General features: G+C 31.4%; 1 protein-coding gene across 1 annotated transcript; it reads left to right on the top strand.

Annotated features, from left to right (window-relative positions):
* Positions 1 to 1201: 1201 nt before the first annotated feature.
* LOC139526210 (prion-like-(Q/N-rich) domain-bearing protein 25) lies at positions 1202 to 13900 on the top strand. The gene is made up of 10 exons (XM_071321336.1): positions 1202 to 1278; positions 3561 to 3632; positions 5121 to 5253; positions 7357 to 7439; positions 7948 to 8019; positions 8872 to 8998; positions 10045 to 10167; positions 10605 to 10730; positions 13235 to 13354; positions 13896 to 13900. Exons 5-10 carry the CDS (start codon positions 8017 to 8019, stop codon positions 13898 to 13900), a joined length of 504 nt encoding a protein of 167 aa, XP_071177437.1. The 5' UTR covers positions 1202 to 1278; positions 3561 to 3632; positions 5121 to 5253; positions 7357 to 7439; positions 7948 to 8016.
* The last annotated feature ends 6531 nt before the right edge of the window (positions 13901 to 20431 follow it).

The following is a 20431-nucleotide window of genomic DNA, read 5'->3' on the forward strand; positions in this document are numbered from 1 at the left end:
AGCACTAGTAACAGTTGCATTGGTATTTTCTACGGGTATTAGGAATAGTCTCTTCATTTTAAGAATTTTCCATACTAAGTTGAATGTATTAAATTGTAAGGATTCGAAAAAAGCATCTAGAGCACTTGACTGCAATGACTCGAATGACTTTAACTACTATCAAATCACCCGTGCATGAAATTCTTCCCGCATACTTTATATATCCAATCCAACAGACCTTTCTATAAATAGCATAAACACATGTTCCTTACCAAACAAAACAAACTAGCATCGATATATGTACAACTTTGATAAATATAAATATCTGCATAACACAAAGCTTATATAAAAAATGAAGAGCTATAATCAAAAAGTTCTAAAAGGTATATCCAAATACGTGAAAGGAATCAGAGCTTTGCATGAGGGATATACAATCCTTAATTTATAATAATTTCTAACATTTTGTAACACCAAATTTAAATAACACAAAAAACATCCGTATTTTAATGCCAGTACCGAAGTAAACTTCTACGATAGCTTAGATCAATATTCTTTCTTTTCCGACCAACAGACCTGAACAACCTTTATGTTAAAACGACATTGAAAACAAAAACAAATTATTGTCTTACGAGCAAAGGTGTATGCACTGTACATTTGGGTATGAAAAATTTACCTATGTACTGTGATAAGATGAGTTTTCTGCTCCTTCAAAAAAAATGTGTTTACAATTGGGATCTGTATTTTAGGTGTTGTATTCGGACCTTTATCCTGTGCACTTTTGTTTTTCCGTAGTAAATGTTGTCTGTAAGTATTACTGATGAAATAATGTAGTGCTACAAAAAAGTGTGTGTCCGGAACTTCTTGACCGTCAAACACATTGGATTAACTCATACAATACTGTTTCAAATATTCGAAAATGGTCAAGTGGGGTATACGTCAATGTAAAAGCATCATAGAGGGGAAATTGCGAGCTCTTTTTGGTATCTATACATGCTGAATACTTTATAGCCTGACTTATAACTGTAACAAAATCAAATCTGTCCCTCACACTTGGAAACAGCTACAGTTTATCACGTAATTGTTATTTCAAATTAAAGTTAATATGCAGGAAACATGACACGAGCCAGTTCTCTGGATGTTTTAAAATGGGTTCCGTTTTAAATGGTTCAAACGATATTTTCATTTAAATTGTGAACGTAATTATCACTTTTTGCAGATTGTGGGCAGAGTTGTCTTTCGTGTAGCGGTATAAACGATGTAAATGATTGTAGTAACTTTGAAAAATGCGACAACGATAAGGTAACTTATATTTAATGAAATTTACTTCAATGGCAAAAAAATAATGACCCGTTTTTTTTCATTATTTTTCTTGATGGAAATGCAGTTTTTTTTTACTTATAATTTGAATGTAGCGGTAGTTATCGATTCTGGTTGCCAATTAACTTTACATTGTCCTTCTTTGATAAGTTTGAAATGTTTAATGCAGTACATTATTATAGACGAAATATAAGACCGAAAAACGTCGACAATAAACATTTTTTAACTTTCGAAACAAATAGAGTATTCTTTTGGTAATGCACCGCTACACCAACGGGTCGTTTAGTCTAATACAGAACTTTTCACATTATAACAAGCTAGTTTATCATAATTATGTGAAGGATTTTTAAAATCTTATTGGTTCACACTGTACATGAAATCATGCTTCAATCTATAAGAGTTCGTTCTTTTTGTGTTTCATGTACGAGTCTTAAATTTTTACATCTATCTATATATACACCTTTTGATCTATTTAATGATCGTTTTAACACATTTTCTTCTTTTCTGTTGAAGTAAAACATTCAGATTTCCGGAATTTGTACGTCATTCGTTCCAATTTAGAATTATGTTTTATCCTAAATGTTTCTTTTGGAACAGTCGCATTTGGCACAGTGTTTTACGTGTTTCTTAGCTTAATACTAATAAAATTCATATTTAGAGAAAACGTACTGTTATTCTGTTTTTAGCTGGGTGTGAATAATATAATTCAAATTCTGCAAATCATGGCAAAAAACATATATTGTTTACGACATATAAGTCAGATCATGCATTTTTATAGTTTATTCTTTTCTTTCATTTGACCTTGGTGTGTTATACGAAAAGAACAACCTTAAAAAAGGGACGAAAGATACCAAAGGGACAGTCAAACTCATAAATCGAAAATAAAATGACAACGCCTTGGCTAAAAATGAAAAAAGACAAACAGACAAACAATGGTACACATGACACAACATAGAAAACTAAAGAATAAACAGCCCGAGCCCCACTAAAAACTAGGGGTGATATCAGGTGTTTCGGAAGGGCAAGCAGATCCTGCTCCACATGTGGCACCCGTCGTGTTGCTTGTGTGATAACAAATCCGGTATATTGTCTTATTCGGTAGGTCACATTCACGAAAGGGAAGGGGATTGTAGTTACGACGTAAGAAACATATCCGATATCGTTTGTGAAACGGTTATTCCATATCGGTCAACCAAATCGTGATGGCGTCCGTAAAATTTAAAAAAGGGATGAGTTCAACTTCACCATTTGGAACTCTTGGTTTAATAGCTTCCTTGTGAGCAGCAACCCTCTATCAAGAAAATTATGAAAGGAAATGCAAGCACGGGAATCTCGTATCATTTGGGAGATATATACCCCGTATGCAGGTGCTGCTGGAATGTTGCTAATAAGAAATGGAAAGTTCACAATTGGAGAGCTAAAATCATCTCTTTTGTCGTAAAGCTTTGTTATCAACCGACCCTCATTGTCAATTTCTAAATGTAAGTCAAGATATGAGGTCGACTTTTACCGTCTTATCGGGGCCTTTTATAGATGACCATGCGGTATAGGCTTTGCTAATTGTTGAAGGCCGTACAGTGACCTATAGTGAGCTACAGTTGTCTCATTGGCAATCATACCACATCTTCTTTTTTAAATTAACTGTATCTGTAGTATCCTTATCTCTAGTTCGATGGGATATATGCTCACATATAGTCACTTGGTATAAAATAAGGCTTTTAAAAGCCTTATTTCATATCAACTTTATTCTTAATTATTGTTTATACATTGTAATTTTAGCTAGAGAACAATGTTCGATAAGCATGATACGCTTATTTTTATTTTTGTTATCACATAAGCAACTCGACGGGTGCCACATGTGAAGCAGGATCTGCTTACCCTTCCGGAGTACCCGAGATCACCCCTAGTTTTTGGTGGAGTTCGTGTTGTTCATTCTTTGATTTTCTTTGTTGTGCCATGTGTACTAGTGTTTGTCTGTTTGTCTTTTTTATTTTTAGCCATGGCGTTGTCAGTTTATTTTCGATTTATGAGTTTGACTGTCCCTCTGGTATCTTTCGTCCCTCTTTTGTAAGACTTAAAATGTAAAACAAAGTGAGTAGTTTAGATATCATTTGTTTTTAATTCAAACAAAGCCTTATATACTGTAAACACTGTAAACATGGTAAACGGAAGCAGTTTGAAACAGTTAGAACATATCCCCATATTGCAATTATTGGTAACCGGGAACTATTGTTATTTGACCTTTTTAATGATTTGTTTTAAAGATCTGCTACTTGCACAAGTTCAGAACAGACGATGGTCAAACAAAATACGATGCAGGCTGCACATTCCCTGAGGTAATTACTAGTATATTCTAATGTTGAAAAGATTGTGAGAAAGTCATCTGTTTATGTTTTATGATGTGTAACCTCAATTCTTGCTTTGTTTTTTTGCTCATTTGAATTCATGGAAGATATAAGACAATATCATTTGCCCCTTTGTCTTTCTGTATTTTGTTTTCATCATTTTGTCAAATGCGTATTGAAACGCAAATTTATATCTCCTTCAAAATTGATGTAATTTCGCAACAGTACATAACCATTTGATTTGTATCATCCGTACTAACTTTTAACCTAGACTAACATAATTAGTAATGATTAATTTTTGCATTCTTATATGACGTGCTTCATTCGCTTTGTGAATACATCAATGCTCTATATCCAATAAAATTTGTTTGCACATGCGTATATTGACTACTGCAGAATAGTGAATTTTATCAAATTGGCATGCATTTAATATATGTTATTAACTTAAAACACTGTCAACCTCTTAAATGATGCACATTTCAATTATTCTATTATTATGACTGTAACGTGTTGTAATTCAAAATTGACATATTTGACATAGATACGACAACAGTTCATGCTGGCTGTTCAAATTCCACCCTCTGAAAAATCACATGGTTAATCGTTTGCTTGTTTACAAACAAAAAAGGGAGGTGCAGGTGAAGAGCCTACACAAACGCTCTGCACTTATACACATCTGACAAAGTAATTATCTGAATTGTTCTAATCAGAATCGAAATAATTGATGCAAGCTATACTTTAATGTAGTTTTAACATGGGTATGCATTATATTTGCGTTAGTTTAGCACTCACTATCGCTCGTTCAAAAATAATCACGAATATAATGCCTACCCATGTTTAAACTACAAAAAAGTATAGCTTGCATCAATTATTACTTAAATAAACGGAAGATATCCTTATTGAAAACATATTTTTGACGCTTATATGCCTTTTAGCATCAATCAATGTGTATATCTATGAGAGCAAATTGTATTACCTTTCTTGTCTCATCATGGGAGTTATCAACGGGTCCAGCGATTATTGAACTTATTAATTCAATCAACCTGAAATATAAGATACCATAGACATTGTTCAGTATTTCTATGATCATGATATACGTTACTAAATTGACAATTGGTGTAATTAAAAAACATAAGACAAATTTCTACTTTATCTTCATCTCAGTTCATTTTTGGTTTAATCTTATATTTGCCTGTCTTTGTCTGTATTATTTAGTTTTCTAAAGGTCTTTTTGTAAGCTTTTTTTATCACCTTTTTTCCGGCATTTTCAGTTTGTATCTCCCCTTTGTTTTCCTCTACACTAAGAAATTTGATTGTCAGACTGTAAATAATATATATGTCTGTCATGGGTTTTTTTAATGGCATTGCTAAAATCAAGTCGTATCTTTTTATATTTCATATCGGAGCATTTTATACATGTACTTTGATTATTTTTGTCCCTTTTTTAAAGCCTGGTTGTTACTAATATTAATGTTTTAGTTATGTAGTAAAACAACCCAAACTGGTGTAATTTTTGGTAGAAGAGACATAGGACGCAGCCATATTGTATGTCAAAGATGCTGCAATGATTCCCGTCTATGTAATGGGGATTCACTCTGTGATGATTCTGCAGGTAAGGGAATTGTTATGTCTTGAATTAAAGAGTTGTACAATGTATTTTTTGGTAGAAGTGTATGTGGTGTATAAAACAAACCTGCATTTAGTATATGAAATTGTCATCAGTTATAATCTCAGTCACATGTATTTGAATAAAGTGTAAGAATGATGTAATTTTAAATGACCTTCTCTATATACAAATACCATATGTTATTCAGGTCTAAAACAGGGTATATACTGTGAAATTCCTGGCTTAGGGTTTATATCAACTGAGCCGAAAGCGAAGGGGATATAAGTCCTAAGCCGGGAATGTTACAGTTTATACCCTGTCCGAGACTTTATATTATATATTTACTATGGAGTATCCCTGTCTCACAGGGTTTTATTCCCAGTGCACTTTTTTTGTAAAAAAAAAAAAGTCATGATGCATATGCAATACATGTCAGTTTATTAATTTGTTTCTGGATATTTTGAGTAATCCATTGAAATGCAATTTTTTGTATTGACAATTTTTTATCCCTTCAAAAAAATAATTTTAGATTTTTAATTTTGTGTTTGTTTGTATATGTATGCGGCTTTGTTTTTTACAACACATATATTGAACACCTGATATGTTCGGCTTACGTAGAGGATCTCGTTATTTGCTGTAAAATAATTTTAACGTGTACCCGTCCGGAGCACCTGAGATCACCTAATTTTATTGTGGGGTGCGTGTTCCTTATTCTTTAGTTTTATATGTTGTGTCGTGTGTTCTATTGTTTGTCTGTTTGTCTTTTTTATTTATAGCCACAGCGTTGTCGGTTTATTTTCAATTTATGAGTTTGACTGTCCCTTTGGTATCATCCTGGTACCTTTGATAACTATTTACACCACTGGGTCGATGCCACTGCTGGTGACCGTTTCGTCCCAGAGGGTATTCCAGCCAAGGAGTCAACACTTTGGTGTTGACATGAATATCAATACTGTGGTCATTTTCATAAATTTCCTGTTTACAAAACTTTGGATTTTTCGAAAAACTAAGGATTTTCTTATCCCAGGAAAGGATTACCTTAGCCGGATTTGGCATATCTTTTTGGCATTTTGGATCCTCAAGGCTCTTCAATTTTGTACTTTTTGGCTTTATAAATATTTTGATATAAGCGTCACTTATGAGTCGCATGTAGACGAAAGCGCGTCTGGCGTACTAAATTATAATCCTGGTATCTTTGATAACTATTTCGTCCCTCTTTTTATAATATATGCTTATTGTTTACGGGTAGACTTTACATAGATAAATTAAGTCGTATAAGAAAAGAAAAATGAGTATGTTTAATTTGATGTATGCCTTTTTGTGCTTCTTCGTTACATTTGTTGTTTTTATAGTTATATTAAGATGATAACACAATATTGACTGCTGTACCCCTATTTTTGGCATTTACTCTTTGAATATGTTTGTTTTGTTCATGCATCGTTAAACAATGTAATGGAATTTGATGTGACTGTCATACAAGTGAGAGGTTTAGCTAGCTATAAAACCAGGTTCAATCCACCATTTTCTACATTAGAAAATGCCTGTACTAAGTCAGGAATATGACAGTTGGTATCCATTCGTTTGATGTGTTTGGACTTTTGATTTTGCCTTTTGATTTTTGATTTTCCTTTTTGAATTTTCCTCGGAGTTCAGTATTTTTGTGTTTTTACTTTTTACACTTTTAACATTAATTTTTAAAGTATTAAAAGTGTGAATTGCGTGATTTCGTATTATTAAATGCATTATTACATGTAACTGATGAACATAGATATTCTACCTCTGTGAGCATCTGACATTCATAGGTGTTCTGTATATAGAGTCACATATAAACCGGTTTTATGATGATGTTTTTGAGGTTCAAACTCGAGATATAAACGTCGTATATACTCGGCAGTTTTATGAATATATACTGACAGCTCTGTGTTGTTATCAAATCACAAACCTCGACACATATGTAAATCGATATATATGCACACTGCTAGATGGCATCACGATTTTTGTATCTATCTTTGTACATTTTGGAGTATTTGGGTAGAAATGTTCTATCCGTCGTAACTGTATAGAACATTCAAATTTTAGCCTCAGAGAGAACTAAATATTTCATTTCAGCCCCCATTCAGCAATGTCTGTCTTGTAGTGGTATAACTGATCCAGCGACATGCAACAAAGAAATATTGTGTGATAAAAATGAGGTAACTTTGAGTTAAATGTTATTTAACTTCAAGAAACAGCGATGATTTATTAATTAATTGAATGCAATTGGTGTTCAATGCCTCTTTCAGCATTGTCGGACAGTTTATATAGGTTGCTAAATCCAGTAGAGATATCTACATGGTGATACTAATATGTAATGTATAAACAGAATGAAACAACATTGACAACACCTAAACATTCAAGATCAAATTAAAGACATGTAAAAGAGTGACTCTGGGTGGTTAGGTATCACATAACTTGGCACAGTTGCAGAGCAGTACAGTAAAACAATATTACATGAAACAAATTTACATCAACGATAAAGCACCTTATAAATTCAATTTACCTAGTTTGTTGAATTATACTCTTTTACTGTCCTTTTTAGTGCTCTAAAACTGTCATAACTTGCTTCCCTGACAAAGCTACGAGTATACGCGATTTATCATTTTGTCATTCTTATATGAATAACTTATTAGAAAACTGCAAAATATGTTTGTTTATGAATAGGTGTGTTACCTGCACAAATACAGTACACATTCACATCATGACTACTACGACTTAGGATGTAAAACTTCTATGGTAAGTGGTCACGACAAATAGTTGAGAGGACCTGCAACAGTATCTTGTGTTTAATCAGATGTACTACACTTGAGGGATGAAGAACATGATATTTTTAATCCAAAACATTTGCTCGAACTCCGAAATTGTAAAATTTACCAATCATACACGCATGAGACACAGTGTCAAAAGCAAAACTTAAATCTAAATAAATTGTATCCACTGAAAGGAAGTTGTTTAATAAAGATGACCAATGAACAGGAACGTTAAGGTCTAAAACCATACTGAAAATCTGAAAACATATTATTCTCTTATTAATTCTTCATTAATTTGTCTCTTGATTCACACACCTTACAACTAACACTTGTTAAATTTTAAGTCTGACTAAGAGCGTCAAGTGTTCAATTTTAACCAATAGTTGTGTATAGCAAACATAACTGTATAGGAGATATGTTAATTAGAATTTAACAATATAATATAGAATAGACAGATTGACCCCTGATAATGACAGATCTTTTACAAATATCTTTTTGATAAATTAATTAATTTGCACGTAATTATTATTTTTTTTATAAATCTGATTATATTGAAATAATGCATCTTAAGATTACGACCCTACACTTTAACAATTGTGATAGATAAAAGGGTACATTAATACATTCTTGTTCTATGATAAAAAAAAAAACAAGTGTTCTTTTGTTGAGATACCCAATACATATGCATCTACATGTATCATCGTCATGTGTGTCAACGCATAGCAAGAAGATATCCTTAACGGGGAAAAAAACTGGTTAAAAAGCAACAATCAGACAATTTTTCTAATACCATAAAAAATAAGATGGCAAGACAATGCACGAAACCTATTTTTTACAGCTTTGTTTGAATTTAAATTCATTCACACTTGGACGACGCCAGTCGGATGGACATATTCTTATTTGTGGGAGTTGTTGCAACAATCGAAGTCTATGCAACGGTGACTTGAAGTGTGCGCATCATATTCGTATGTATATAAATATAATGTTGTTTGAAGCTATTTACAGATTCTGATTATTACACCATTTTCAACTCAAGCGTGTTCATTTTGTTTACTGTGTTCCCTTAAGCTTTGTTTTGTTTAACCAGATAACAATAGTATGCCAAGTGATGCTATGTTTCTAAATATTTTTTAATCAAACACATTATAGATTGGAAAACTGTTTTCCATTTTTTTTTTTTTTGTTAGTTCTGTTTAATTTTTTCAGAAAGGTTAACATTTACCTCCTTATAACTACTACCAACGATCTATACACTATCAATACAGCCAAACATTTTTATAAATTAAGAAATAGTTTGGCAAGATTAGCATTGCCATATCATTGTATCTAAATAGTCTTGATAAACTATAGGCTATTTACAGTTAATTGAGATGAAAATGCCTTAAAATGAATTATAGTGAAACAATTCGACAACCAACTAAAATATCTATAAAATGAGTAAGAAACTAACACACTTATAGGTCACATACGTAGTATAACAATATACACATATATTGTGTAACAATATACAAATACGTCGTATAACAATATGCAATGTACAAATACGTCGTTTAGCAATATACAAATACGTCATATATCAATATACACATACGTCATATAAAAATATACATATACGTCGTATAACAATATACAAATGTCAACGGAATTCAGCATGTTATCAAAATCGTAACACGTTCAAGGTGATTTCCCAGTAGTTTCTAATCAGCGGACAAGACCAGTATATTTCCTTCTCCAGTCTTTTTGGAGTTAATGAATTTTAATCGCCTTAATGTTTATTCTTTTTAAAAATGCGACAATGGAGAACGCATGCAAAAACCCTGAGATTTCTTGATAATATTTTCAAAAGCGTACCATTGTCCTTGCAGTTCAATAAAGTTGGAATATGTTAGAAGCATAATGAACAAACCAAACATTGAAAACGTATCTCACTTTTTTTAACGTGTACTTGTTGAATTCGTTGTTAGTTTCTGCTTTCTTTAATAAAAATCATGTGTTCATTATCATTTTCAAGAGAAAGCTATTAGCTCCTCCTGCTCATCGTCCTATGAATGCCAGAGTAACCTAGTTTGTATTGGAAACCAGTGCCAGTGTCCATCAAGACAATTGTATTGGTTACATGACAGATGCCATCAGAGTAAATAATATATTCGTTTTAAATTAGTGCAAGGGAACATCATTACAACTTGACATTTATGTATCGGAGCAGAAAATAAATAATATTAACGCTATCAGGCGTACTGCACCACATACGTTTTTTCACAATTAATGTTTATTCGAAGACGCTCAGTGCCAATAAAAAAACATATTTACATGGCTTTTTTTTGCTCGATTTCATTACATTTGTATGATATCTAAATCAATGTTATGTGTGTCAGTTTTTGTATCAAACCGTATTTTAAATGTAAAAAGCAAAGCTTTTTCAATACTAAACATTGTGTTTAAAATTAAAACATAATACCATTATCATGTTTACTTAGGGGCATCATCGTCATGAAATAAAACACAATCCCGTTAATGTAAAGTATGAAAGATACGGTTTTATAGTAACATTATTAAGTTTTTTCATCATAGGGAAAGCAGAAGGAGAAAGATGTAAGTCTTCAAATGAATGTCAGACAATGTTAGGATGTGAAAACAAGATATGTCGATGCTTGAACTCGTCACATACATATTGGAATGGTTCAGCTTGTCTTCCAAGTAAGACAGTGACATATGAATATATATACATTATAGAACAATTTATTATTACATACATAGTGTTCAGCTCAATAGAGCGGCAAATTTCATATTTCATGAGGCCTATAACGTTTCTATCACTGACCGAATGGCATTAAAAAATCACGACAAAAGGACCAATGACTGCTTAACCCGATGACCATTTATGTTACACAAGACATCATAGCGTATCAACAAGTCATGTATAAGGCCGTGTTCACACTGACCTAAACTCGTGTAAGAGTAACTCACACGTAAACTAACAACATTACGTTCCCATTGCTAAAACTCAATGTTTACATGTAGTTTAAATCATGTTTAAGTCTACATGCAGTCGATAGACGATGTAGGCCTTGTGTGGGTTAAGTGTACACAAAACTAGTCATTTAGAACATCAATTTGACCATGTTAATTTAAAGAAGAAACGATTTTTTGAATAAAATTGATATTTATAACAATTATTCAAAAGTTCTTTACAGAAATATTTGTATAAACTTGATATATGTATTTGTTATAAAAAAAACACTTAAAGTGTCTTTATTAACCCCATATTAAGACTCATATCATCATCATTTCCGAACAAATAATTCATTTAAAAGGTCTTTCCGAATAGACTGGACGTTCACAGAAATATTTGCTACTGGTCTTTACTCAAACAACGATTAACTTATAAATGCATTACTAAAAAAAGTGTGAGGTTAATTGTTTTGTTTGTCTTGTATCTCAGATCCGTTAGAATACACTTAGAGAAGTATATAAAAACATTACCCCCTCCTTTTGCCAAATACTCCTTAGAGAAAAAATAGCAACAAGAGAAAAAGAAACAAACAGAAAAGATAAAAATGTAGTGATCCTTAACATCTCAATCTTATTTCTTCGTCTGTAAGCACGTTGATGCAGCCTACACTTTAGTATCTTAAAACTATTACAAATCACCAAAATCATGAAAATGACTTTCATTTAGGAGCAACCACTTAACTTTTTAAAAAAAAAGGTGGGCGGAGGACGGGGGTTTTGGGTGTTCTGAATCAGAATTGTTTTCGCACGAACATTTTGATTCTTTTTTTGTTGTTGCTAGCAATCATTTTTTTTTTCAATATTTAACACTATAATGTATTTTATTTTTATCAAATTGGGGATCAGAATTTTTTTCAAGGAAAATTCCATTCCACGCCACCTTCCCCTTTTTGAAGTCAAATGGTTGTTCCCTAACTGTTAGAAAAGTTGTCAGGAAAATTGCATTCGGTTCTACGTAATGAACGTTTAAATGACATATAATGTACAAGTGTGAACAAATCTAATGTAAAGGTAATCCAACAAGGTGTTTAGATGTGAAAAAAATAATGTGAAACCAGTGTGCATAACATTAAACTAATTGTAAACATGACGATTGGTGTGAACACGGCCTAGGTCGTGGTAATATCTTTGCCATGTTTTCATCTTGATTTTGTAGGAAGATTTCACGTTGATTTAAATAGACGCTTAATCCATTCGGTCACAGGTTTGGGTCTCAATAATGTCGGAAAAAGATTACAATTGTAAATGGAAGACGTACATGTTTATTCCATCACCTTTATCAAATACTGCTCTAGAATGATTATTAGACAACAAAAACGTAAAACCACACTCAAGATTTGTCGTGGTCATCATAATGCATTTTTTTTACCTTTTTCATAAGTTTAAACGGAACAGAATAGATATAGGAAGATATGGTGTGAGTGCCAATGAGACAACTCTCCATCGAAGAGCAATTTATAAATTAAAGTAAACTATTATAGGTCAAGGTACATCCTTGAACAATGAGCTTCGGCTCATACGAACAGCAAGCTTTAATGGGCCACCAACAAAACTAATGTAAAACATTCAAACGGAAAAAACAACGGTCTAGTCTATATAAAAAAAACGATAAACACTTATGAACTATATAAACAAACGGCATCCACTGAACATCAGACTTAGGACAAGTGCAAACAATTGGGATAACTCAATCAAAAAAGAAACGTATTTTATGAATATGAATTATATGAAACTGTCATTCAAGTGAGAGGTAATGCCATGTTTTACACATGGTTTAATCTGTCATTGTCTTCAAAATATGACGGTGTTTTTCTTAGAGTTCGGTATTTATCAACCTAAAACACTTTTCCTTAGTGTAATCAAACGTTTATACAGAATAATAGGTAAACAATACATACCAAACGTAAAGTGCTACGAGACTGACTGCTGATACATGAAATATTTATTTGGTTGTAAGATTTTAAGTACGTAAACAATCAAATATCATTAACAAGTGACAACAAATAAGACTTTATGAGCAATTGCACAACATGATTATTATTTGATTTGATTTTCAAGAGCAATATAATTTTTGAATGAGTATGTTGTATTTACTGCGTAAATCTCTAAAATAGGTAATGAGCATTAAACATGTATCTATAAATGTCGCATCAAGTCTTGATTTCAAATACTCTTTGTCTTTTCCAAAGCAAATGGTTTCCATGATGTATGCATAACATCCATAGAATGTGCTGAGTCTCTGTTTTGTACTCACAATCAGTGTAAATGCGATCGTGATGATTACTGGACCGGTTCTATATGTGTTTTAAGTATGTATTTTATATTTCAACTTCCATTGGTATTATTTTATAATTATGAGGTAGTTTCATACGTATATGGTTTTCAGTAAAGACACATAATTATATAAAAATCGTTCAAACTAACACTACAAACCAATAAAGTCTGAAATGGCCTATATCTGTACTCGACTGTACTGATTTTTACTCGACCAGTCTGAATTGGTCTGACTTTTACTTGACATTACTCGACTCAAGTCTGAACCATACTTGACTGTAGTGAATCTTTCTTGACACTTATTTTTGCCGTTGAAAATAGTCTGAACCATTACTCGACCAGTCTGAAACAGTCGTAACCCTTTCTCGACCTGTACTCGAACTATTTTCCCAGTCTAAACCATACTTAACCAAAGGTCTGAACAATACTCGACCAGTCTGAACCATACTAGACCAGCCAACCTCTAATTTTTAACTGTTAAATTTAATTCTTTTTTACTGACATATATAACAACAGTCAACTAAATTAATAAATTGTTTAACCTTTTATTAGAAATATATCTTTTATTATATTTAGGATAAAAAAATATATTATATATGATTTATACCAAAAAGGGATAAAATTCAATAAATAAATAAAAATGTTCTCTGATTTGTGGTAAAATAGTAAAAATAACCTCTGCTTGGGGCAAACTCATAAATAAGATCACACCTGGTCAGAGGTATTAAATTCTAATTAACATTTATTCAAAATTGCAACATCCTGTTTAACTTACATAACAAGGCCTTCCGAATATACTAGATAAGTAATATACAATTTTTAGAAAATAGGACTTTCTTTTTACCTGTAAAACACACATGTACTGAGGTAATTATACCATATTAAAGTGCTTTATGTATGTCATGTCTTCAATTTGACAAAATGTTCTTCAATTATTTGAAATAATTTTGAAATGTTACTTTGAAACACATTTCTTTTTTAAATGGTCATCAATGATTGCTATGGAATTATGATTATATTAAATTCTTGGATTAATAAAACAAAAAATTTTAAGGTCTAATTTATTTTAAATTTATTAAGTTGTGTTATATACTACTAAGTATATATACATAAGTCCAATTACCATACAATACTTCCGAAATATTCATAAAATTTTGAATAAAATTAATGATTATTGTAAATTATTGTGAAATTTTAATTTTAATACTATATTGAGTACATTTTAGTTTCAAGTTCTTGATCAAATTTCATTTTTACTAAAGAATATTTCCTGAGTTGATAAAATCTAGTTTATAGATACAAATAATAGGTCCAGGTTGGTCAAGACTTAGTCGAGTATGGTTCAAACTAGGTCGAGTACGGTTCAGACTAGGTCGAGTATGGTTCAGAGTAGGTCGAGTACAGTTCAGACTAGGTCGAGTATGGTTCAGACTAGGTCGAGCATGGTTCAGACTCGTATAAAATTGTTTAATCTGGTTAAGTACAAATTCAGACTGTTAAGTATGGTTCAGACTACTGTCGAGTAATATCAAGTAAATTTCAGACCACTTCTGACTGGTCGAGTAAAAATCAGTACAGTCGAGTACAGATATAGGCCATTTCAGACTTTTACTGGTTTGTAGTGTAAATATCATTCAACAGATGTTCTTTGTCAAAGTAACAATCTCTCAGCATGTATGTTTCATTATGTCTTTTATACAGCTGGTGGAGTGAACCAAGTTGAAGGGAGATTTTTTATTTTCATAGACGTGTTCGTCAACTGGAACACCCAAACCAAGGATGTATATGTAGCAACAAATATAAAGAGCTACATAAACAAAGAGGTCCGCAAATATCAAAATAAAATAAAATGGCAGAAGCGCAATATTGAACAGATGTATCATGTTATGGAGGGGTATTTGCTAACAATACAAGTCAAAGTGACTGTGAAATTAAATTTGGTCAAAACACTGGTATTTTTGCAAATACCCCTCTATAACAATATATATCTGTTCAATTACAACGAAAAGATTTTCCATAAACATGTTTATGCATAATTTTGAATAAAAGTAAATATTATCAAAGAACTGCAGAAATTTGAATTTTAAACAAAATCAAAGAGTAAATGGAAACACAAAAAAATAGTGGCCTTTTTAGTATATTATAATATAAAAATTAAAAACATGTGTAAAAGCAACACATGTTTACCGCTGTTCAATAGTAACAAATTGTGAAAATAAAATTAAATTCGGATTGACGTCGCGTACGGTGTTGGTGTTAGTTTTGGTAACGTTAATTTGACGTTATTTTTCATGCATTGTATAAATAACGTCGTACTTTTCTTTTATTTCGTGCAGCTCAATCATACAGCATAATTTATATGAGCGGTTTGCTTGACTTGCTACGTATAGAACCGAAATGCAAAAGCGGTACATATTTTTTCAATTACAGTTAAATTAAAACGGAAAAATAATATTTAAATTAGTATCCCATTCGAGCAAAGATATTTTCTGTTGCTTTTTCTTTTAGTTTAAACATATTTATTTATAGTGGATTGGAAAACAGGTTATTACAACTTATATTAATCCGTTTCCACTTTGAGGGTTCGAGTGCTTCCCTGTAGCCTTAGTCTGCTCTTTTCGAAATCTAAAAGGTTGACTTGTATTTGCAAGAGATATTGCTCTCTCTTAAGACGGGTCAGATATTTATCGCCCCCTTCCGACGGACTTTCATTGTTTCACAAGACCATCATACTCGCAAATGGTGTCAAGGGCTTATTCTTTTATCCGCTTTTGATAATTGCCGAATAATTTTTTTTTTAGTTGAATCGTTTGTTTCATCGCCTGTATTAAATGTTAAAAGAATCAACAGTTGAAAGCAAAATTCAAAATTAACCACAATAAAATTAATTTAATCAAATTTGCCAATTTCATAAAAGAAATTTAATCTCAACTATGAACAAGAAAACAGATGGGCGCAGATAATTTTAGGCGAAAAACTACTATGGGACATTATTTTAGCGCAGACAATAGAGCCCATTTTAGCGCAGGATTAATACATTCAGCTGTATTTTCGATAGCCCATTTTAGCGAAAAATTTCCTAGTTGAATAATACTATAAAACCACGAGCATTAATTTATGCTGGTTTAATATTAAAGTTGTATGTATATATATGTTCACTTTGGTTCATCATGGAAATAAAGAATTTCTCTAGTTGTCACTCAGCTATTAATTTTTTCTTGATACTATCATCAAATTGCAAACAACAACATATATAAAAATACAATGTACAGGCGAATGTGGACCACAATCTAGACAAGATAAAGAGAAAAATCAGTTCCTACTGCAACTTTATCAACTGTATTGTACTGATTGTGCATGGGTTTTCTCTTCTAGATCTCGCGAATGGCTCTTTGTTTTTTAATAAAAAGTATGCAAACAAAATATATATTGAAACAAATATATAAAGAAAAATGCAAGGATGAACTTAAGGATGTTTCATTAAACCTTGTATGTGCCCATCGAAATTGATAACGAAGCCAGCATTTTTTATCCTTGCATGTTCCTATGTCCCTAGAAACACACTATCCATTCTTTCTGATTTGAAAATGTGCAATATAAATTGATCCCTTTTCTATTATAATCGTTCGTTCTAAGACACCAGGTCCCATGTACTGAATAGAGAACATTCAAACTAGTCCCCCAAACTGCATCAAATAATAGATAAAAGGGGAGGGAAAGGGTTTCAGAAACATTAAACCTGTTAAGAAAGTTTTGAATAAGCATTCAATGACATATTTGTCGCTGGACGTCAGATAAACAAAGAATCAATACACAAAAAATGCGCCAATTTTGGTTACGCAATGTTTTAACCAATCTCATTATTATAATTAAATCATACTATTGGTAGAGAAATTCACAATTTGTTATATCAAATTGACAATTTGTTATATCAAATTGACAATTTGTTATATCAAATTGACAATTTGTTATTTCTAATTAATAATTTGTTATATCAAATTGATAATTTGTTATATCAAATTGATAATTTGTTATATCAAATTGATAATTTGTTATATCAAATTGATAATTTGTTATATCAAATTGATAATTTGTTATATCAAATTGATAATTTGTTATATCAAAAAACAAGTAAAAAAGCATGGTGTGACATAATGACTAGACAAAAGTAGTCGCTGACTGTGTCGTTAATACTTTCGACATGTGATCGAAAATGGGTTCAAAAAAATCCCTGAACAGTAGATTTTAATGTTATATAGTATTTTTTGTGCTATTATAATTTCAAAATTTCTCCCCTCCAAAACTGTATAATATGACTTATCATACTTGTAACAAAAATGTAAAAAACGGGATTTTGTGACATTTTGACTAGACAAAAACATAAAGATCGCGTTTATTTTTTCTTCAATATTTTCTCTTAAAACTTCGACACATTTTTTTTCATACACTAAAAAAAAATGTTTTTACGTTTGAATAAAATTTCATATCGTAGAAAAGATTGCAACTGCCTATTACTGTTTTGTAAGACACTTAACAAATACGCCAAAACGTCAGAAAACGGCGTGTGTGACATTTCAACGGATTTAATAAAATGAACAATTTAGGACATAATTTAAACAATACCTACTAATTGAAGATATAGAAAGTGGTATATTTATTGTATAATTTTGACACAGGAAGGGTGGATATGTAAAATTGTGGTTTGGATCTGCAGCATTCCTTCAAATTGTGCGTCTGTTTACCTATTTTATTGACAATGAACGCAATCATCATGGATTCATTCCTGATATTATGAACATCTTGTATAAATATAGCCTTCATTCTTATATGCTTGACTTTTTGCGAGAGGGAGTTTTTCCAACGAAGCAATTTTGGAAAGCTATAGTGCAAAATACAGTTGACAAAGTACAAACTGACGAATGGACTCGGCGTTTACATAACGATAATAACTTTTCTCGCTTTAGAAGTATTCACCGATCGGTTAGAGTTCCAGACTTCTGGAAAAGTTCTAAATCATCCAGAGAAATCGTAAACTCCTATTATATTACTAAACTGCTAACCGACATTCCAAATACCACTGGAGGTACATGCGAACTATGTAACACTCAGTTTTTAGATGTATATGTACATGCATGTTGTAGCTGTAGCGGAACTCATTTAATCAGAGATATGTGGTGGGAGTTTATAATTAAAAAATTCCCATTGCATTTATTTGTGGAACTTTATTCATACGACGATGAAGAGTTATATTGCATTCTTTTGGGGAAGCACATAACAACGAACAATATAGACACCGACAGTTTTTATAATCTTTGTCATGTGCACGTTGCACACTGTGTCGCTGCATATAGTAGATTAAGGAGAACAACGATTCGTTAATGTGCCAGTGCATGAACCGTCGTTAGTGAGAGCAATTTTTGTCAAAATTTTCTTCAGTTATATATATAAGCACAGAACTTTATTTTGTTATTGTACATATTGTCATATTATATTGTGTTATTATCATGTTTTGAAAACTTTTGTAATTTGATCTGTTTACATATATGATTGTTCATTGAATCTCTTAATAGAGGAAATAAAGATATGAATGAATGTTATATCAAATTGATAATTTGTTATATCAAATTGATAATTTGTTATATCAAATTGATAATTTGTTATATCAAATTGATAATTTGTTATATCAAATTGATAATTTGTTATATCAAATTGATAATTTTTTATATCAAATTGATAATTTGTTATATCAAATTCGTTATCATATATATCAAATTCATAATTCGTTATATCAAATTGGAAAAAGTTAATTAGCATGGCACGTAAAGGCTTCCGCAATTTTCAACGTTCTAGCACTACATGTCAAGTTTTACAGAACGTAACGTCAAAACAAGTAAAAAAGCATGGTGTGACATTATGACTAGACAAAAGTAGTCGCTGACTGTGTCGTTAATACTTTCGACATGTGATCGAAAATGGGTTCAAAAAAATCCCTGAACAGTAGATTTTAATGTTATATAGTATTTTTTGTGCTATTATAATTTCAAAATTTCTCCCCTCCAAAACTGTATAATATGACTTATCATACTTGTAACAAAAATGTAAAAAACGGGATTTTGTGACATTTTGACTAGACAAAAACATAAAGATCGCGTTTATTTTTTCTTCAATATTTTCTCTTAAAACTTCGACACATTTTTTTTCATACACTAAAAAAAAATGTTTTTACGTTTGAATAAAATTTCATATCGTAGAAAAGATTGCAACTGCCTATTACTGTTTTGTAAGACACTTAACAAATACGCCAAAACGTCAGAAAACGGCGTGTGTAACATTTCAACGGATTTAATAAAATGAACCATTTAGGACATAATTTAAACAATACCTACTAATTGAAGATATAGAAAGTGGTATATTTATTGTATAATTTTGACACAGGAAGGGTGGATATTTAAAATTGTGGTTTGGATCTGCAGCATTCCTTCAAATTTTGAAGAGCTCCAAAAAATATGCGAGATTTGGGTTTTGTGACAGAAATACAAATTTCAAAAAATCATTAATTCTGCCACGATCTTTTAAAATGTTGTAACAAAACTTTTCATTTATTTTTTCCTTATTTTATACGAAAAGAAATATCATTTTTGGAATAATCTATTTGACTTTTCTTTAAAAATCACTCTTAACTTCACCCCTATCCATATTTTCTTTCAATTTTCGGCTTGACCACAAAACAAAGTGAACTTTTCGTCCTGGTCAGACCCGTCCAGTTAACGATGACATCATAAAGAAAACATACACCATTAACACCAAAGACTACTCTTGCTAGGAGTACAACTTTTTTTTTAATAAGTTTAAAAAATGACAAGAATAACTTCAAAGCAAAGCTGATCATATGTCGCGGTGTTACTTGTCCACACGCTCAAAACCAGTGTTATTAGGGATCATTCGAGTAAAAAAATTAATAAAAGTCTTGATTTTAAGGCATATTCAATTTCAACTTTTAATTACGCACATTTTGATATATACATTTAAATAGTTATCAATTCCGAAACTTCTAACAAATGCAATAAAGACGAACCGGATTTGCAAAACCCGTATTATCACCAACACCGTAC

Source organism: Mytilus edulis, chromosome 6 (assembly GCF_963676685.1).
Source record: "Mytilus edulis chromosome 6, xbMytEdul2.2, whole genome shotgun sequence".
NCBI classification, from domain to species: Eukaryota; Metazoa; Mollusca; class Bivalvia; order Mytilida; family Mytilidae; genus Mytilus; species Mytilus edulis.

What these genes read in the sequence shown, in the direction of transcription:
- LOC139526210 (XM_071321336.1), top strand. An exon ending in GAAGTGTGCGCATCATATTC is followed by an intron (nt 8,999 to 10,044) that starts GTATGTATATAA and finishes ATCATTTTCAAG; the next exon opens with AGAAAGCTATTAGCTCCTCC. An exon ending in TGGTTCAGCTTGTCTTCCAA is followed by an intron (nt 10,731 to 13,234) that starts GTAAGACAGTGA and finishes TCTTTTCCAAAG; the next exon opens with CAAATGGTTTCCATGATGTA.